This window comes from Buteo buteo, chromosome 21 (assembly GCF_964188355.1).
Source record: "Buteo buteo chromosome 21, bButBut1.hap1.1, whole genome shotgun sequence".
Classification (NCBI taxonomy): Eukaryota; Metazoa; Chordata; class Aves; order Accipitriformes; family Accipitridae; genus Buteo; species Buteo buteo.
Window position 1 is genome coordinate 8,531,316 of NC_134191.1, and position 21,761 is coordinate 8,553,076.

General features: G+C 42.5%; 2 protein-coding genes across 4 annotated transcripts in view; one reads left to right on the forward strand and one right to left on the reverse strand.

The window, feature by feature from the left end:
• Positions 1-4,548: 4,548 nt before the first annotated feature.
• PSMD6 (proteasome 26S subunit, non-ATPase 6) lies at positions 4,549-11,094 on the forward strand. The gene is made up of 8 exons (XM_075052989.1): positions 4,549-4,799; positions 5,422-5,627; positions 6,184-6,329; positions 7,425-7,644; positions 7,753-7,861; positions 9,041-9,209; positions 10,569-10,646; positions 10,790-11,094. The coding sequence occupies exons 1-8, from the start codon at positions 4,655-4,657 to the stop codon at positions 10,884-10,886; spliced, it is 1,170 nt and encodes a 389-aa protein (XP_074909090.1). The 5' UTR covers positions 4,549-4,654; the 3' UTR covers positions 10,887-11,094.
• Positions 11,095-18,034: 6,940 nt separating this feature from the next.
• Positions 18,035-21,761, reverse strand: part of ATXN7 (ataxin 7) — an 89,055-nt gene continuing 85,328 nt past the window's right edge. For all 3 annotated transcript variants that reach the window (XM_075052985.1, XM_075052986.1, XM_075052988.1), the window contains one exon: positions 18,035-20,774. In XM_075052985.1, coding sequence (XP_074909086.1) covers positions 20,757-20,774 — 18 coding nt within the window. In that variant the 3' untranslated portion in view covers positions 18,035-20,756. The remainder of the gene's footprint in view (positions 20,775-21,761) is intronic.

A 21,761-nucleotide genomic window follows, 5' to 3' on the forward strand; every position in this document is an offset into this window, starting at 1 on the left:
AAGCAGAGTGCTTCTGTGACCTGCTGCTGGCAAGTGCCACGTACCCTGAGGTGTTGTGAGCTTTTTCCCTTTGTGGGCCAGGAGAGAGGAGCCCCCACACCCGGCAGGGCTGGATGAGCGGAGGGAGCAGTGACAGCTGGGGTCCCTGGCTCCATCCATGGCACTTGCAAGCAAAACGCTCAGATCCTGACACTGCCATAATGGGTGGCTCCCTGCAAGCAGCAAGTCAGCATCCAGCCGGGCACAGAAGCCTGGACACCAGGCGGTGGCTGGGAAGGGGGACACCGCAGGTTTTGGGTTCTCTGTCCCAGCTGTGCCCCTGCAGAAGGCTGGCGGTCCCCAAAGCTTCTGGTTAGCATTTAGCTATAGCGGGGCTTCACTTTGCACGCTGGGGGTAAAAAAAAAAAAAAGCCCGGCAAACCAAACACCCAGAAGGTAGAGATGGAGCGCAGTTATTGCTCTAAAACACTGTCACCTTGTGGCAGCTCAGCTGCAGTCAGATACGCTGCACTCGATGTGCCTTGCTGGACATCAGGGTGGCCTGGGGATGACTCCGAGGGCAAAGGGCTGGCCAGGACACGACAAGGAGCAACCTCACACAGGGACATAGAAAGACACCTTGCTCTGGGTAGCATTTAGTAACAGCTGTTACTGGGGAAGGAGGAGAGCTGGAAATCTGTGTTTGCACTTCCAGCCTTGTCTGTGGCTTCCCATGGCTGCAAAAACAGTAACTGGGAGGGTGGCATTACTTGGGGTGCCCATGATCACCTGTGACTGTCTGGAGTACTGACCATGCAAGATGTGTCCACCCAGGAACTGCAAGGAGCAACCGAACCTCTCTGTGTGCTTGAGCATCGCTGGGGGGAGCGCGGGGTCTGCACCATCCTCTGCAACGCCAGGGCAGAGGGAGTCCTTTGCCACAGGGAGGAAAAGTCAACTTGTCTGTTCCTTTTAGACACCAGAGCATTACGATACACTGTGATTTAACGGGCAGATGGCAGACCTCTGCTCCCTGTGAGAAGAGTGCAGCCATCAGCTCCGTGACAGGCAGCGCTGGCCTGTCAACGGCAAATACCACTGTATTTTGCTATTTTTAAGCTTGACCGCACAGCTAAAGGGGCTGACAAACCTGTCCTCCTCCAAAATCACCATCGGGCAGAGGAGACCTCCTTGGATGCCCTGAATGCCACCAGAGCCACTCTTGGGGTTGGTGCGAGCAGGAAGGCGGACAGGATTAGTGCTTTGCGAGTCCAGAGCCATAGGGAGGTGCTGAGGAGCTCCTGCCAGCTGCAGGAGGGGCTGGCTCCTACTTTCAGCTGGATAACCAGGGGGTATTATGCCTTTTAAACAACCTGCAGCACATCCATACCGTCACTCTTCAAGCAAGAGCATCAGTAGAGTTACTAGGAGCCACCACAGGGCTCCTCACAGCCCTGCCACATCTTGCAGGGAAGGAAACTATCATTTGAGGTCCATTTGAATGCTGTAAGGCCACATGAGAATTACGGTCACCACAAGGTCTTATTTCTTCATATAAATATTTGAGATATAAATATTCTCTCTGAATTTCCTTTCATGTTTAGCAGTGAATGTCACATGTATGTAGCCGGCTCCCTTGCTCCCAGTTATGGCTTAAATATACATAAATATGAAAATGTGGGCAAATATTTACAGACAATAAATGCTAGGGTGTTTTAATTAACTAGTGTTTCATATGCTTACAAAACAAAACACAACATTTTAGCAATAACTAAACCCAGGAAAATTACAACTCATCTCCCTTACTCTTCTCACACCTAGCAACTTATTTTGGGGCCAATTAAGAAGTGGCAAATCCAGGAATGGGAGAAGGAAAAACTTTTTCTCCCACAGTACATAATGAAACTGTGGCTTTTACTGCCACAATGAACTGCAGATGCCAAAAATGCAGCGATGTTGACAGGGCGTGGGTATTTCTACGGACAGTAAGAATGGCCAGAGCTATAATAGTTATGAATGACAGGAATTTTGGAAGAGAGGAGGACCTCCAGCTGCGGTTGCAAACCAATCTTTATTAGGGATTAAGAAAAGACCTAAGGTGACAGTCAGGTTATCTGCTTACAAGGGAGCTGCATATAACTTTCCACCTTCCACCCAGCACTGGAGAGACCAGCTGCAATAACTGGACATAGGAGCTGATTCAATTTTTTTTTTCTTTGTCAGTTTTTGTGAGCTAATCCCAGCTCAGCTGCTCACATGAGTAACGCTCACCCGTGTGTGCAGTGCCTGAGCATATGAAACATCAGCCTTACTTAGCAGAAAAAAAAGCCAACCATCCTTTCGTTGCTAAACAAGGCATGCTAAGAATAAACAGCATACCGCAGCTCTGGAGCACACTGCCCAAGAAATATAGCTGGGGACAAGATTCAAAAGAAAAATATGCAAGAGGCCTAAAAGTGTCTGTCATAAAAAAAGACCTAATTAATAGGTCTCTGAGCAAACACAAAGGCCAACAGGCAAATAATATAAACACTGCTGCAAAAGATCTACGTGCAGCTCTCTGCAAAGCATCAAAGCAATTCCTTATTGCGCAATCAATACAAAAGTGATTGCAACTCAAAAAAAAAGAAACAGAAGACAACAAAAAAAAGACTGCTCCTAAAGAAACAAAAGAGCTGCCCAACTTAAAACACAGATTCTCCTTTATTTCATTATGAAGAACTGGAACTACAAGCCAATGACTTAAATGAAGGGCAAAAACATCAGAATCAACATAACAAGTATTAGCATTTATCAAAAATGCAGCAGACAATGCTTCCTTCCAGCAAACTTCTAAATAATTCACACCGGATATAAAGAAGCCAATCTTGGGAATACACTGTGCCAAAACAGCCAAGGGAACAGTTTCTCCCATGACCTAGACAAAAAACGCAACCCCAAAATAGAGGCACTGGCAAGAAGCATCGTGTTTAAAACCCAATTCCAGCAAAAGCCATCATTTAAAACCAAAAACTGCCTGGAGGAGTTCAGCCGGGCAAGCGTGGTCCAGGCTGGGCTGGCTGGGATCCTGCATCCCACAGGACAGCCCTGGGCACCCAAAAATGCCCTTTGCTGGGAGCCAAGTGCCCTGTGCCTGTCCCACCGCCCGGCTCGGGCGTCCCCACTCCCCCAGCACTACCCGGGCAGGGGAACAACCCAACAGCCAGCACTGCAACAACCACAGCTGGCTGTGTTTTGCTCCAAAAGCACCAACTATATTTTTATCTTACTACAAATGACACAGATGCAAGGGAAAACAGGGGCTGACACTTACAGTGTCTTATAGGATAAAAAGGGGCTTTGACTTAGGGTAGCACGCGGGGCTGAACCTTAACAACTCCCCACGCAGAAATCCACAAAGACACATACGCTGCTGCGCCCACATGCCCCATCTATAAAATTTGGCACAGCTAATTCGCAGGCAGCCCCCGGTGGGCAGGACCAGGGCTGATGGTGTGGGGTGATGCTCGGGGACCACCCGACCCCGCTGCTGCCCACCCACCCACCTCGGCCCACCACCGCCAAGGGAGAGGGCACTGGCTAGGAACGTGCTCCAGCCCCCGGTACCGGCAATGTGTGTTGCATGGGGTCAGAAAAGATGGAACCAAAGTTATTTAATAAAGAGATGGAGAAACGTTGAGAAAAGCTAAATGATAAGTACGTGGGAACGTGGGCCAGGTGTCGGGGTGATGCTCCCCCACCCAACCCGTATGAGATATAATCGAAACACGGGGATTTAAAGCCCTTTTTATTTGCTTTCTGAGCCACAGGCGTGCTTTCGGGTAACATATTCCACCTTTTTTTCTGCAACTACGAAGGCTACAAACCTACTTCTCCCCCCCCCCCCAGCAGAAGCTGAAATCCCTTTTAGGCCTCTCCCCCCGCCTTGTGTTCAAAGCCTCGAACACCCAAAAAGTCACTCTGACCCAGCGGAGGGAGCAGCACACACCGGAGCTGAGAGGAACCGGAGGACGAGTGGGCCCCGAGCACACGGTGGAACCCCCGGGGGCCTGTGAGGAACCCCCGGGGGCCTGTGAGGAACCCCCGGGGGCCTGTGAGGAACCCCCGGGGGCCTGTGAGGAACCCCCGGGGGCCTGTGAGGAACCCCCGGGGGCCTGTGAGGAACCCCCGGGGGCCTGTGAGGAACCCCCGGGCAGGGAGAACTGCGGCCGGGGGGGGGGGGGGCGGGCAGCGCGCTGTGCAGCTCCCTCCCCTACAGCCTGCGCCGTGTGTGCCCAGCCCCTATAGCCCACACTGGGCGCCTGCAGTGCCCACAGACCCGCACCCACTCAGCCCTCCCAGAGCCCACCCGCTGCCCACCCGCCTAAACCCACGGCCGGCACACCCCCCCGCATCGCGCAAGCCTAGTCCCTGCGGGCCGCTACTGCGCATGCGCGCCCCCCTCACAGCGCACACCTCCTCTCCCCCCCCCGCACAGACTCGCAGGCACGGCCCTGCGCATGCGCGCCCGCCCCCCAGCACCGCCAGACCTCCGGCCCGGTAGGGGTCGCTGTGAGGCGGAAGTGCGCTGCCGTTTCCGCCCGTCGCGGCTGAGTCACTGGGCCGCGCCGCCGCCCGCCCGCCGCCGCCGCCCGGAGCCGAGTTGCCCCGTCCCGTCCCGTCCCGTCCCGCCGCCATGCCGCTGGAGAACCTGGAGGAGGAGGGGCTGCCCAAGAACCCCGACCTCCGCATCGCCCAGCTCCGCTTCCTCCTCAGCCTCCGGCCCCGCGCGCCGGACCCCGCCGCTCGCGACGAGCTGATGGCGGCCGTGCGGCTCCACAGTGAGTGCGGCCTGGTGCGGGGAGAGGGGGGTCTGTCCGTCTGCGGGGTGCGGGGGAGACTCTCCCTCCTCCCGTGGAGGTGGGGCGGCTCTGTCTGTCTGTCTGTCCGGAGCCGGCCTGACTGTCTCTGTTCATGTATCCCAGGGGCCGTTGGCGGGGGGGGTGGGGGGCGTTTACACGTCTCCCAGCTGGAGGGCTTCAGTCTGTCCCTGGGGAACGAACAGTCCGGGAGCAACGGGGAGGGGGAGCGGGGGTTTGGACATACCAGCGTGGTGCCTTGTCCCCAGCTCTGGCCGCTGTTAGCATCATACGGGTGTGTTAAAAGGCCGGAGCGGAGCACTAGGGTCCACTGTGCTCGGGGTCGGATAAGTAGTAAGGAAAGCGCAAGTGGGAGAGGTGTAAAGAGAGCAGTGGTAGAAAAGAGTCGGCAAAAAGAAGTGTGACAGGCAAGGCCTGCTGAAACGCTGGCTCTATCATGTCTGGATTTAATAGGTACCTGATCATAGAAAGGATGTAGCCAGCACTGGCAATCAGTTGTGTTGTCCTTCAGTGCTCTGCTCTAGAAACACGCACGCACTTGTTGCAGCAGTTAACAGCAGAAGCCTTCCTGCTTTTTGTTCAGATATGGCCCCGTATTATGAAGCGCTCTGCAAGTCTCTGGAGTGGCAGATAGACACGGATCTGTTGAACAAAATGAAGAAAGCTAACGAGGAAGAATTGAAACGTCTTGACAATGAATTAGAAGATGCAGAAAAGATCTTGGGGGAGAGTGAAATCCGAGATGCAATGATGGCCAAAGCTGAGTACCTGTGCAGGATCGGGGACAAGGTTGGTTCATGGCAGAGGCTGTATGGACTCATGTTAAAAACACTGCATCGTAATCCTCTTAGCTAGGCAGGTTCCAGTGAGCACTGGGTGACTTACAGGGCATTTTCTCTATGGCACAACTCAGACATGTATGGGAGATAGGGAAGGGTGTTACTGAAATATTTAAATTACCTAGAAAAAAACCAAGTAGCCCTTGAAAGAAAACATTTTTTTCCTTGAAAAGGGGAAAAGTTATTTTCCATTTGCAGATGTTATTTTTCACTTCCCTTGTGTCTTTAGACTTTTCTAAGCTATTTACATAGTGCAACTTAATTTCAAGTTACAGAGTAGATTTTCATAGTCCTTAGATTTAAAAGATATATGGGGAACAGCTCTTTTAACTTGATTTAAACTTTGATTCTTTAAGATTATTCAGAATGCATAATGTTAGAGTTCTGTGGGAAACTAAGAATGTCACGGCTATGAGCAGAAGGCAAGGCATGTACTTACAACAGATGTTTTGTAAATATTCTAGGTACTTTTAACGTTCTTACAGTAGAAAATACTATCTTGTTAGGAGGGAGCTTTGACTGCCTTCCGCAAGACTTATGACAAAACTGTGGCACTGGGACATCGACTGGATATCGTGTTCTATCTTCTGAGGATTGGCTTGTTTTACATGGATAACGACCTCATCACACGGAACATTGAAAAGGCAAAAAGGTACTGCTTGGGTTGTTTGAGTGTACTAAAGCACTTTTGAGACAAACTGTAACAAAAGAAATGGAAGATAAATACCTTGCTATCAAGAAATGACTAAGACTGGTTGTGAGACAGAATCATAGTGATGGGTGGGTGTTACCTCATACTAGAGAGCTTCCTATTCCTGGATTATTTTTTTTATGAGGGGGAAGAGAAAAGAAAGATTTATATTTTGTGTCAGCTATTTTCTAGCAGCTGACTTGATTTTAATTTGTAACCCACCCTCCCACCCCCCCCACTTTTCTGTCACTGTTAGAAGACAAATAACTTTGGGTGCGGTTAGATTGTACGATAAAGTGCAGTGCAGGATTGCCAGCTGAATCAAGCTGCTGCCAGTACCACCTAGCTGGCTCTATGAAGTAGCAGCGTGTCCTCTAGAAGCAAGAGCCCAGTGTCAGCACAGTGTGCTTTGGTGCAGTTGTCCTTCCCGTCTTTCCTCTGCTAGCTTCAGTGTCTCCGTGCTCCCAACATTTCGAACTTCAGTGGTTCCTGTCGCAAGCTGCGGTTTCCAATCTCTTTGCTGGTGCTGTGAGACACCAAGGCAAGGGGTCTTCCCAGTTATCACGTTCCTTGAGCAATGATCTTTTGTGTTGCCTTCTTAGCAGATTTTGTCTCAGCCTGTGCTCCTGCTTGTAGCCACATCAGTTTTGTGTTAATGTGATTCTTGAAAAGTGGCACCTTTTAGATTTTTTCTATGCTGCTAGTTGGACAACTCTGATTTTAGCAGCATAGGCAGCGGAAATATGTTGCCACAGCTGAGGTTGACAGTACTATTTACCTGCACATCTCAAAAGACTGTTGTCACAACTTTAGAGGCTATAAACTTTTCCTTTCAGTTGAAACTTGCACTGCACAAAAGTGTCTGGCCTCTCCTGTCCCAAAGAAGCCACTTTCCTACCCCTGTCAGGTGTACAAAGCCTGGACTGTTTCAACAAGCTGTAACATAAAACAAGTTATTCTTTCTGTAATCACATGGTATCAGTTGATTTACTGTACTTGTTTCATATAACTTAATACATTTACATAAGTAAATATTTCTTTTTGTTCTATTTTAAGTCTAATAGAAGAAGGAGGAGACTGGGACAGGAGAAACCGTCTCAAAGTGTACCAGGGCCTTTACTGTGTAGCTATTCGAGATTTCAAACAAGCAGCAGAGCTCTTCCTTGATACAGTTTCAACATTTACATCCTATGAACTTATGGATTACAAAACATTTGTAACATACACCGTCTATGTCAGCATGATTGCATTAGACAGGCCTGACCTTAGGGAAAAGGTAAGGAAAGCAGATGTAAACACTGGTTCAAACAGACACGGTCCTTCTTTAACCTGTTTATCTCCAGGCTGAGAGTGATGGTATTTAAACATGTTTCTTTGTTTTCAGGTTATTAAAGGAGCAGAGATTCTGGAAGTGTTACACAGTTTGCCAGCTGTACGACAGTATCTCTTTTCTCTTTATGAATGCCGTTATGCAGCCTTTTTCCAGTCATTAGGTAAGGCTCTGTTTTTTCCTACAACACTATTTCAGGTGCTTCAGTTATTTGTTTCAGATCACCCACAACTTTTGTGGAGTAGCTACAGTCTAGAACTAGAGCTATTTTATGCAGGAAAAAAAAAAGTTTTGTTTTTTTAAAGAGTGACCTAAAATTTGCTGCTCTTTGATTTTTTTCAAACCAACCAACCTTTGCATACAGTGAGCTTTTTGAAATGTCCCTTCTGATTAAGTGGAAAAGCATTTTGAAAGTGGCTATGGAGCACTGTCTTAGCTGAAGAGCCGGGTCAGATGGGAGAGATTTCATCTCTGAAAGTTATAGGACTTGTAGTCTAAAGGCCCTGAAATCTCAACCTGTGAAAGAAATTACACAGAATGTTCTCATTGTTATTACCATTGGCTTTCTGCTCTGGTTTCTATGTAAAAGCGTGACACTGAAGAAAAGCTTTTAAAAAACCTCATTCTTGCCAGTTCTCAGACTGCTTGTTTTCCTTCTGTGAGATTTAGAATACAAGAAAATAAGATACTTAGAAAAAGAAAAAAAAAAGAACCCTTCATTTTGTGGAGGACTAGGCCTGATGAGATTAAAAGCTAAGGGCAACATTTTTCTATTGATAGCCTTATCACTAGCTGAGAACTAAAACTGTCAGGAGAAAAAGTCACTTCAGTGCCTGGAAATCCTTGTAATTAATTTAAGAGCTAGTACCAGAAAGTTAATCTTGCTTCCATACCCAGCTTTGGGTAACAACGTTTCTTCAAATAGTTAGGTACCAAGTACTGCTTGTTTCCCAGCACCACGCTGCTCCTGTGTGACAAGCAGATTCTGGCACTTGCCTTCTGTGCGGTGGTCCTCACGCAGCAGAGGGGAGACGAGCTCACATCCTGAAAGAAGGATTCTCTGCTGACAAACAGAGCCTCATTCGCTTTGCCACAATATTGTTTGTGTGTTATTACTGCTTCTGCTTCTAGAACTGATACGGATTACACAAATGTACTTCTCTATAGTGTAGAATACCTTTCATATTCTGAAATATGCAAGAATACAGTATAGTTACATTCACACTGATTACTTATTAACTGGTGTTATGTGTTTTATTTGCATAACTGATATTTCACATTTCTTAGAGATTACTGACACATTTTCTTTCTTCTTTTCTTTTCTTTTTTTTTTCCTTTTCAGCTATTGTAGAGCAAGAGATGAAAAAAGATTGGCTGTTTGCACCTCACTATCGATACTATGTACGGGAAATGAGAATTCACGCATACAGCCAGCTCCTAGAGTCTTACCGGTCATTGACGTTAGGATACATGGCAGAAGCATTTGGAGTCAGTGTAGAATTCATTGATCAGTAAGTTATTTGGCTTTTTAAGTTCATAAAGATCTCACTTTACATCTTTTAATTATTTATAATGATCCCATTATGAATAAAAATCTTTATTCTACTTTGATTCTAAAAATGCAAAGTTATGTTGCTATGGAAGAGCTTGGCTAAATGTAAGCAAATCTTATGTTTCAGCAAAGAAAAGAATTTGATTACAATCTGTCATGACAACTTTTCCAGAATTTCATTCACTCTAAATGCTGTATGAGAAACTAGTCTTTTATTAATAACTTTGTTCTTTATACTGCTACATCTATTGACCTCCATCTGCTATGAAACTTAAGATGTTAGAGGATGCCTTAGTTCACAACTATGCGAAAACTTAACAGCTACAACTTCAGGGATCTGCACATTTTATGTGCCCTACAAGTCTCCTTATGTAGTTTTACTTGCATTCTGGTATGTGGACAGGATCTGATATTTTTCACTTAAATCAAACATACCCTGCAGTCTCAGTTTGCAATTCTTTTCTAGTGTAAAACCAACAGATTTAGATAATGATGAAAACTAACTAATGTGAGGTGAGAAATTGACTTCGACTCTATGTATGTGAAACATGTACATAAAACACTGTGTTTCAAATGCCTTCACACAAGTCATTCTTCTTTCATAGAGAAGTTTCAGATTTCCTAACATAGAAAAGCGTTACAGAAATATGCAGAATACAGAAAATATGCATGAAATATTCAGACATTAATTAATAGGTGTTTCAAGAGAAACCAAATACCATTCAATTCAAAGGTAAATGTTTTAAAGTCATACTAGTTCTTATGCTTCCCAGTAATTTATTACTAGTTGTAACTTGTCTTACTGTTGATCGCAGGAATATTTTTTTCTACCATCAGTCATGTGCTATAGATCAACAGTGGTTTAAGCAAAATAATAATAATAAAGCAGCCTATTTAGAGGTACTAGAGAGTAGGGAACTATTAAGAGACTTTTCTAATGAATCGACTGACATCGAGATATTTACCTCAGGATAAATTCTGAATATGCACACTACATGACTGTTACCTTTGAATTTGAAGAGTAGTTGATGCTAAGCTAAGTGATAAATTTCATTAATTCAAGTATGACACTTTGGCCTGAGAAGAAAGTACTAAGACATTTTGCATTCAGATCACTAGAATAATTATTCTTGTGTGTAATATCTTATGCATCCTCATCTTATTAAAGCTTGGATACCTTAGGAAAATATATAGGCTGTTGCTTCAGAAACATAGTGTGGTGATACTGTTGTTTTGTAATAGCAGGTTCAGTGCTGTTAGGTCTACAAGTCCTTGGTGAAACATGATTTAACCAACTTGTGTTTTTTTCTTTACTTAGGGAGCTTTCAAGATTTATTGCAGCTGGGCGATTACACTGCAAAATAGACAAAGTAAATGAGATTGTAGAAACTAACAGGTATGCCAACAATTCCTAGAAATCATCTTTGACAGCTCAGTTGAATTCTATACATTTTGATGACACTTATTACATAAATGTAAGTGGCTTGGTATAAAACATGTTCTCACTTCTAAACTTTTTTTTTTTCTCACAATTCCTAGGCCTGATAGCAAGAATTGGCAGTACCAAGAAACCATCAAGAAAGGAGATTTGCTGCTAAACAGGGTTCAGAAACTTTCCAGAGTAATTAATATGTAATTTTTTAATGCAAGGGAATGCAAAATTTAGATGTTCAAAACATTTTGGAAGTAACCTATAAATATATTGTATAACTTGGTATACTGTAGGTAAAAAAATTACTAGTGAGAGAGGTAGTGCTTTTACTTTCCACTTCATTATGTAAACAATGTTCTGTTTTGGTGTATGGATCCCAGTTCATTTATTAAATGTATGATACAGTTGGTCATCACTTGTAATATACTTTGTTCCTTTACTTGACTGTGTATACAGCATTCAATATTTAATAGCAAAGCAGGGTCAAGATCCGTGAACAGAGAGAACTAATGGTGACTCTACACTTGCTCTTTTAAGACTTCTGTATTTGAATCAAAAGTGGAAAGAATCAGTTGCATAATAGTAAAGCAGCCAAAAATTTTAGCTGAGGTGGTGCACTGTCCAGACAGGACGAACTCTTGTTACGAGAGGATTACAGCTTAAGGGAGAAGGAATAGGGATGAAAATGACTGCGGTGAAGCAACAATACAACCACGAAAACTGTAAGGACTATAACTTTGGGTACATCTTTAACTGAAGTAGCCTCTCCCTTAAAATGTCATTTTTGCTAGCTGTTGAAAAGAAAGTCAGCACATAAGCAAAGCATTAACAGTTGTAATTACTTCCTCTGTTAGATTTGCAGATGTCAAAATTATGATAGGATCAGTGGAAGATGCTGTTGTAGTCTGACACAACTGATCAAATACCATAAGGGGTTATGATTTCTTTCTTCACAGCTGCTGAGGAATAAATGTTTCAAGCAGGCTGCTGCCATCCTGATGACACGTGGTTTCTGGCCGTAACAGAGCCTACAGTGGCAGCTGTTTAGCCTGCTGGCTTGGCTTGGCTTGTGGTTTCTTTTTTCCTCCCAAAGAAAGTCTGTGACTTAGTTCTGTTAGCTGTTTGATGCCATTGCACTTAGCAGCAGAATCCATTTACTGTCTGTATTCATTGCGGCTTTTATCCTTGAAGTAACACCAACAGGTAGATACACCCACAGAATGATCCTGATGTTTGGAAGCTACTGTGCAACAGCTAGGACAGCATGGAATTTTACATGCCCGCTCCTCTTACTGCAAGATCATAGAGGATCGCCCGTCTTTGAATCACTGTCACCTGCCCAAGGTTAGACTCCTCAGCTGCATTAATAGGGTCCATTAATATTCTCTGTTGCACTGTTCTGAAATCCAAAATACGATCTAGTGATTTTTGGTTTTCTTTCTCTACTTACTAGAAGCTAGTAGAAGGTATTTTTGTTTTGTTTTATTTCCAAGTAGCAGCTATTTAGCTGGAGTTTAAAGATTTAAATTTCAGACAATATTGATTAGAAGAAAATTCTGATCTTCACTTTCTTTAGAATAGTGAGAGTAATAAAGGAGAACCCTAGTTTGTTTACCATGTGGTCAGCTATTTGATTCTGTATTTTGTGTATGAACACACATATCACTTCTTACAGAGTTTTAATTAATTTAGGCCAATATTCAGACTTCTCAGATTATTGCAGTGCTCTCTGTTTTTCTAGATCTGTTCCATATCAGATAAAGTACAGCTAGCTAGGAGTTCTGGCTGCCTTTTGGTAACAACTTTTCCACCTTCCAGACATGCAAATGTTAAGCTTGTCAGTAAACCATACAATACTACAGAGGGTATGGGCTGTAGGCTTCATTGAATTGAGGGATTTCATTTCTGGTGCAGGGATGGATTTTCCTTTCCAATATCTTGTACTTGAACTGGCCTTTATTAACTAACTATATTAATGCTTTGCAAAATAAATCTCAGGACTTCCATTCAGCTTATGTATTACAACATATACTTTTAGCTGTGAGTTGAAGGGAATAGAAACTTACTAGGCTAACATAGGCTTCATTCACTCAAGAGAAATCTTGCTGCTCTTTTAGTGTAGGTAAAAGCAACAGAAAGAAAAAAAGAGAAATGTCTACTTTGTGAGGAAAATAAAAGTATTACTAAAGATTCTTAGTGTGCTGTAAAATATTTGCAGAGCTTTCACTTTTTATTTTGTACTAACCATCACTATCACCTTGTGGGAGCCAAGCATTTCAGGATCTGATGTTCTCTGCTGAGGTAGATGAAAAATCAGAATGTTCAAAACACAAGTACACATAACCTACCAGAGCAAAGTGAGAATTCATTTTCGGTGTGCCTCCAAGAAATTAATTTTATTGAGAACCTTTGTCAAGATGTCAGCATTATCTAGAAAAATGCTAATTGTACAAGAGACAATTTTTGAAGACCTCCTTTAAAGATCCCAACTTGCCTTGTTCATTTTCTGACCTCAGCCTATGTCCTGTGAAGGAGGAACCTGCAGAACTTCTTGACAAAGCTTTTTGGGCCAAGGCCTGGCAAGAAAGTCATGGCAATTTTACCTGAACAGGTTTAAGGCTTTCAGCAGCAGTTCAGCCTCTCAGCTGTGCCAAATAGTGGGATAAAATTCTGGACAGTTGTAGGGAAAAGCAATGCCTCCTGAGGTCCATAGCTGGATGCAGAGAGCATAGTCAGAGCAGCATTTACATTGCTCTCCTGAAAAAAGCAATCATCTGGTATGTAGTCTTTTTCCAAAGAGGGGTCCAGGGTGGTCAAGCCTTGTGCTGATCAAGGACATAATTTTTTTCTGTTCTATCATTTTTGACTGCCTACTTCCAATTTCCATGTCAAATCAGAAGCAGTAGGATTTCTGCTTCTTTTAAACCCTGAAGTAACTTCAAGTTACCTTTCACTGACCTTTGGTCCTGTTAGTTTTACCTTTGGTTTATTTCATCTCATGATTCCCATTTAACTCTGATATTGTGAGTGGTGCTCCAGACACAGCCATTCATGCCTCAGTCTTGACACTCTTCCACAGATTTATAGTCCACATGCCAAAGTTGTACATTCTCTCTCGTAATTTAAGCTTGTGCAGTTCCTTCAACTAATGCCATTCTCCAATTTCGCTTCGGAAGGCTGACTTCATACGAGCAACAAGATGATAGCCAGAATCAGACGCAGATTTCAAGGTGCAGCCACACCACAGAAACACTTTCCACCTTGCTCTGCAATACGTTCACTGCCATTAAGCTGTGGGAACGCAGGAGGGAAGGACAGGAGATGGGGTGTTGTAGGGTTTGTTAGTAAAGCTCTGCTACAAAGTGGTTGAAATCTAGTCTGTGCAAACATTCTTTGGCTCGCCTGTCTCTGCTGACCTGCCAACAGCTCCATTTCTTCTCTCACTGAACATTGGGCTCTAGAGTTTAAGGTCTAGCCTTGCAGACAAGAGACACGGCACTCGCTTTTGGAAAAAGTCACCTGTTGTGGACAGGAAGGGATGCAGGTGAAAGGAGCTCAACTGCAAAATGGAGGACAAAGAAAACTTCCAGCACTGTCAGAGAGCACCTAAACTGAGCAGCAACGCACTGTCCCTGCTGATGCTGAAGAAAGCTTTCCTAACAATTTGGCTACAGATGTCAACTCCAGCCATTTCTCATGTGCTTGGACAAAGCTTTTTGACTGCATTTCTCAGGCCAGTTTTTGTCCTTTGCAATAAAGTTTGAATCCAGGTTAGTTTGAACAACTTCAGAAAAGGTTTCTCGAGATTCCCCTGAAGGTTGGTGGGCCAGAAAAAACATAACAAGCATATGCCGCTTTTCCGCGACAAAGATCCCATGCTGCTTGTTAGGAACAAATCCAGCAGCTAACACAGTTCTGAGCCAAAGCACTGAGAAAAGCATTCAGTCAAATTAAGAGTCCCATGGTGGATCCTACAAGCCACGTGTGTTTGATTATTTGTTGCAGCAGAACGTGATAATAATGAACCAACAGGAATTTGCATTTAAATACAGCCAGTTGCAAGCCCTTATATCGGTTGTTTCAGTAGTTGGCATAAGTCACAGCGGCCACGGAGCCCTTCAGCCTACAAAGGCAACGGGGGCCAGGGCTGTTCGCTGTCGACTGGGCTGTACGCAGCGAGGGCACGGGGCCAGCTTCGCACCCCTGCCTCCAGCGCTGCACATGCTGCGGGTGCAGGGCCAGGATTTAGGAGATTTTCTAGCAAACGCAGGTTGTAGCCTTTGAGCCCAACACGTCTCCACCAGGAGAAGGCTGACACGTTTGGGTCCGAAGGATACATCACCAACTTCCATTTTAAATGCAAAGGGCATCCATGATAAGCACATGTGCACAAAACCATGCACACAGGGAGCCGCTGACATTTGGATTTGCATTGCACGCACTATCAGGCTCAAACTGCTACATCACCAAGCAACTCTTCCTGGATAGAAACCGGAATATTTTCCTATGAGACAATCAGTGACAGAATAGAAACTGCTTTCTACCCACTTCGGGGAAGTCTGTTTACAGGGCTCTACTCCAGCCCCTGTTCAGAAGGCATTTTCATGACAAACCCCTTTACTGAACTGATCAGTCACTGGGAGAAGCGATAATTCCCCGAGCAGCTCTGCGCTCTGCTCAAGGTCAGGGCTCCCCGGCACTGCGCCGCAGGGTGCTGGCAGTGGTGCCCAGCACAGCAAAGGGACAGGGAGGACACTCCAAACCTGCACAGCTCCGGGTTACACGGGATAAACACACCTTTTTTCCTTTTTCTTCAGCTTACCAGTTTTAGAGGATACAGGACTCTCTTTGAAATGCAGTTAAATGCAGAATTAATCCTTCGATTCCGAAGCAGACGCAGACAGCCGAGTCACAAACTTGCCTGAACGCGATGACAAGCGGAGAGCTCGGCTCCGCTCTGCGAGCTCCTGTCTCCTGCACGCCCCGTGCTGCCGTCACTTGCACAGCCCAGCACAACCAACTTCAGTGCCAACAGCTTATACACGATGGTGCAGACATTAGAAATTCATACTGGAAAAGAAAGGTATTTGCAGGAAGGCGAGACAAAAAAGAAATTAAAATCTTCAATCAACACAAAAGGTAAATGTAGAACTATAAGTACTACTCATTATAAAAAGACAAAGCAAAACCTGCTTGTCGCCTGAACCCCATTTATATCTTGTAGCATTTATTCCAAATATTAAGGAAAACTTTGTTCTGTCATAAGAGGGGAAAAAAAAAAAACCCAAGCCCAAAAAACAACAGAAGAAGAGGAGTAGGGAGAGAGAGAAAATGAAGGAAGCACTGCCACGGAGGTAACTATGAATTCCCACTGCACTAACAGGGGGTTTTACAAACCGCTCCTCAGCACATGCTAGTCCTGAGTCACATGCAGAGAAAAACACTGCAGGAGTATTTAACCCATTGAATTGACACACTGGATCTTTAAACTGTGAAAATAAAGAAGATACTTTTTTGGAAGTAAAAGAAAAAAAAAAAAAAGGAAATATGACCATTCAACATACCGCATTGGGGTTGTAAATGCTGCTGCTCATTATTCTATTTAGAAAACAATATAAAGCATGAACTTTAAGTAACAAAACGTCCTTTGCATGGGAAAAACACTGAGGAGTTGATACAGGCACCTCTCAAAAACAGGTACCAGAAACCCTGTAGGATGTAAAGATCCAATCCTACTAGGCTGGCTCTGTAACCGCTCTCGCGATGCTGACATACAGTGACAGAATTTGACTACATCCAAGTCTCCGAAATTAGTTCACATAGGCACCGATACAGATAATGTTTTCCTTTAATGGTGAATGATTTTATAATGAAGCAGAAACATATAATGTATTCCATGCAACCAACCTCATTTATTGAAAAGTCCTAATTTTATTGCCTTGTTTAGTAACATGTTTGTTCAACAAACTAATCTTTTTCAGGAAGCAAAGCACAACTTTTTCTTATAAATAGTATAAATTATTTTATTTACAGAAACTTGTTACAAAACAAATAGACTATATATTTATTTTTCTTTTAAATATCCAAAGTAATTTTTCTATCCCATGACATTTGTTCATGTACTATACAGCAGCCAACACAGAGTTCAGCTGATCAGATGCTCTTGATTATGTATACAAATTATCAAACTATTCACACATTTTACACAGGAGATTGCTTTTAGAACCAGGCTCAACACCGAGCAAGATGCTTTCAAGGCCTACATTCACATTGACATTATGTAGTGCTCATTTTAAAATTATCTTTAAAACGTAAAATATCTTGCACAAAAGGTAAAAATGATTATTTTCTGCGGAACAGTGAAACATTTAAGAATCTTTCTAAGCCCAATTCCCTCCTCCAGGACAGAATGAGTGAAAGACGAGAGAGAGATTCCTTGGCAAGAGAACTCTTACAGGAAGACAACTGCCTTAGAAATGTCATTTGGAAATCACTTTTTTTTTTTTTTTAATGGTTTTAAGAGGTACTTACTTGTTTTTTGTTTTGTTTTCCTGGAATATCAACTGTTTTGAACATTTCTAAATTATTTCATCTATGAATACCACCCCCCTCCCTGCCTCCCTTCCCAAAATGAGACAGTTAAATAAACTGCTGGTTAAAACCATATTTCAAACCCTTGGCATTATATTAAATATGAGTTATCAATGGGATTGTTCCAACACAAGGTATTCTAATTAAAAGATTTTACAAAAGTTACCAGCATCATTCGCTTTCTTTTGTCAACCCATCTCATTAATTTCAGAAAAAATACCTATATATGTATGTGTATATATATACACGCACACATACATATATATACGCACACATATATTATATATAGGTGGAAAAAGCAAGCTCCAAAATTTCAACTGAACATTCAAGTCTTTTAAGGAGAAGCTGTCTAAACAGTCCAAGCTTAAAACTAGTTATATCAGGCACTTTCAGTTTTTCCGTTAGTTTTAAACCACATGAGACCCACACAAATGCGCACGCACACACACGCACACAAACACTAAAAAAAGAGAAGCAGTGTGTCACTTAACTAAATGTAGTCTTCTGGGAATCAGGCAACTGATAAGCAATGCCGTATCGACCATTTCGGCTCCAGTCCTGCGCTCGGGTTCCCGCGGCAGAACCCGACCGCAGGACCCGGGCAATAGTTTGCATGTATCCACTCCCAAGACATGAAAAGGGACACAGCTTTCACAAAACGGAGGCATCCCTTAAGTTGCGAAGTAGGCATGTTAACTATTGGCTTGGCAGTGAACCACTTCAAATTATAAAAAGGTATTTGCTTTTTTTTTTTTAATTAATTAATAAATAAATACTAGATGATCTCAATTGTACCAAAACTGGATATAAGAAAAAAAGACCTGTGCAAAAATACATATTTAAATATGTACAATCAATTAACAAAATATGTCTTCTGAAATAGGGATACTTCAATATTTATAATAGAACAAGAAATTCCAAAATAAAGATACAAAAGTATGCTTTTTTTTCTTGTATAATTCTTTGTTCATCATTGCAGCAATTTTTTAGGTTAAGAAAACTGCAGGAGTCATAACGAGAAGTTGGAAAGACTATAAAAACTGTATCTCTTAAATTAATACCAAAATCTGTCTAGAAACAACCCAGCCACTGCAAATTCAATTTTGCAAGGAAAATTAATTTTAAGCTTCCTTAATTATTTACAGTAAGAACTATGTGACAATAAAAGCTTCAGGTCAGGAACAATGTTCTGCTTATAACCAAGATCTAAAACATAATATTGAAGCAGGTCTATGCTCAAGGGCAGACAGAATTTACGGTGTTCTAACTCTTTACTCCCAGTGGCTTAAACCCACACGACGCAGGTGACTGCAGACGCTGACTCTGTACGAGCAGCGACCAGGAATTCACTTTTTAACACGTCTGCATGCTATCGAAGGAGCACGAATTTGCCCTCATGCTTTCAGATCAACAGAACCTTAAAAAAACAGAGGAGAGTTCAATCACAGACTTGCTAGTGTTCAATCTTGCCAAATTTTTGTTTCCTTTACCTTTGTGTCTATCAAGAGTCAAATTGCACTTGTGACTGATGCTATCCTGAAGTGGAAGCTCTGCCCCAGGGACTTCATCAGAGCGTGGATTTCACTCCAAATGTGCAGGATTTAATACGCTTTGATTTCTCTTTGTGGCATATCACTTTGGTTCCTTTTACGTTAAACCAATTGCAGTTCTAACAATCCTTTCAACAAGGGCATCTTATTAAATTCGAATCCTTTTGTTCCTGAAAAGTTGTCTATTTTTTTTTTAAAGTTTGCATAAGAAGTGTCTCTAGTACGTTGCTTTCTCAATGTGATCTTTTGTATCAATTCAAAGTGTCTGCATAGAGGCTTCTTGTTGTTCTGCTGTGTAACAATGATTTCATAGCAAGTTCAGGTTAAACTGAAAGCATCGTTAGGTAAACAACTAAGCAACTGCTACTCAGAGTGGCTTTGGATTCCCTGATGTACTACTTGCCACCAGAACTGGGGAGAAGGCTGGGCTACGCGAACAATTGGACAGGCTCAGATTGTCTCTTCTCAGCAATAGCTGGTGCCCCTTTAAGGCAGAAAAAATATCTTCTTGGTTAGGAATTTGTTTTCCTTTGCTTTGCCCCCTTAATAAAAGTTTAGTCAGTTTTGAGACTTTACCTGATGTTTAAACACTTAACGAAAACATCCAGACGAATCAAATCATAATACAATAAGCCCTTTAGCGGAATTCACTTTTGAGGTGTTTTGAAGCAAGACAAACTATTTCATAAAAATTGACTGGACTATATAAAACTGTGTAAAGCCCCCTTTATTCATAAAGCCTGGGTAGGCGTGGGATGACTGTGATGCACACTTCTGCGCTTTACGGTGAACTCTGCTGTCAAATTGGCATTTATTCCAGAATTTTGAAAAAAATCTGAGTGGTTGAAAGCATAACATGTTAACGATTTAGTTCGACAAACAAGGCATAAAGAAACTGACTTTTATGGTTTTTTTAGAAAATATTTAAATACTTTAAATACTTATTTTTAAAAGGGCTATTTTTACCCGCTGGAAGGCAAATCCAGCCTAATTTAACCAATACAGTTGTTATTTTTTTTAAATAACAAAGGCCTATGGTATACAGTATAGGTCAATAAATACGTTCTTTGGGCATATAGTTTTAGAGGTTATTTGCCTTTGTCTGTTTGATGGTTTGGGATTTTTTTAAAAACAAAATTATCTTACTTTCTTCTGCAATCAAATCTTATTCAAAAGAATAGAAAACAGGTTTTGTATCATGCAAGTATGACATTTTTATACTTGTTTTCTGTTTTCTGATGGCCTCAAACAAGTTTTTCTGTTTTTTGTTGGGTTTGTTTTGTTGGTTTGGTTTTTTTTTTTTTTAAACTCCTGATAGCTTCTTATCCCAAATTACTTGCAAAAGGCTGGGCAAAACACAGACTATTTTTTGAATTGTGCTATTGTTATATTCCATTAAAGGAACATTGCTATAAAAACACTAAAGCCATATTCCCTTCTTGAGGGCTTCTTTCCATTGTGCCTCACACATTCTTCCCCCTTGTCACGGGGTCCTCGCCATTGAGGGTGTCTGTCTGGTTAGCTATCACCTACAAAAGACACCATCAGTATAAAAATAAGTCCACAGTAACGTTTATTTCCCCCCAGAAAACATTCGTTTGCCCAGCCAATCTATGTCAAATAGTGGCAAGATGATGTACTCCTGTAAGTAAAATCTCACAGATTTGTAGCAAACAGTCCAGACCACCGTTAACACTGATAAGAGCAATTATGTGGCTGAACTTCATCCAGTGTCCATTTCTAGTATATTCGCTGCTACAGACATGGCTTCAGGGAAATTCCTTGTTTAAGTGACAGTCCAGTAGATTTCCACACCTGAGGACCATGGGAAGTTGGGAAAACTCAAGGCATCTTGGAGTCCAGAAATCCAAATGGAGGTTTTGCTTGTAGTGAAAATTGTCCAGTTCGTTTCTCACCACGGTGCATTCAGCTATCAGGGACGTGCCTTTGGCTTTTGAGCAAGCAAAAGAAAGAGAAGGGTGAGTGAGCCAGGCTGTTATAGCAGATGCCCTTAGACATTTTTTGGATAACGAGATATTTTGGGGAGAATCAGCAGGCACAATGCGACACCACTAACATGCGGTTGCCTTCTCTGAGACTTGACAATTCTCAAGCTAAAGCTCTTTAAAGTTACAATGGTTTCAGACATGATTTCCTTCCTTAATTCACTCAAATTACGTTTCTCCTTTATTTATATTGCATAGTTGAAATAGTAGCTATGAGAAAGGTCCAAATGAATTCAGCCATCTGAAGGCTTTTTTTTGTTACAGTAAACAAAACATTATGGTGAAAATCTTCCTCTATGGCTGAAACTGAAAATTAAGAAACCATTCTGAAAAAGCTCTTACTGACCTCCTAACTCTCCAGGTACACAGATTTCAGGTTATTAGCACCAGAGGCAACAAAAAGTTTCTTTGGTTCTCAGTCTTGAAAAATCTAGTTCTAAAGCTACTCTCTAAAATTCCACATTCTACACTCTCCTCCAGCTGTATCAAATTATTTTTACCCCTCCAAATGATCCTCCAAGTCAATTTGAACAGTATTATTAAGAAGTCTGAGCTACCAGTTTCTAAATTATCTCTCATCCTAACTTATCAAGAACTTTCTCTTCCAACACACTACTTTTCCACTGCAATTTGTTTAAAAAATCAAAACCCCAAACTCATTTTTAAAATGGGATCTTACATATTCATGAGATCTGCTTCCTTTATAGTAAATCTGTTTGCTTTACCGACTCAAAAGGTTTCTATCTTATTTATAACATTTAATCTCATTATTACTACGAACTTAGCCAATGACACCTTGGGATAATAAGCTTATTTTATCACAGTATCACAGTTCTGTTATCAGCATCATTATGTTCCACTTTGTAGAATGTTTATTAGTGACACAGAAACAAGAAGTCAGGCTGAGACATGCAGCTCAGTTACCTGGCTGG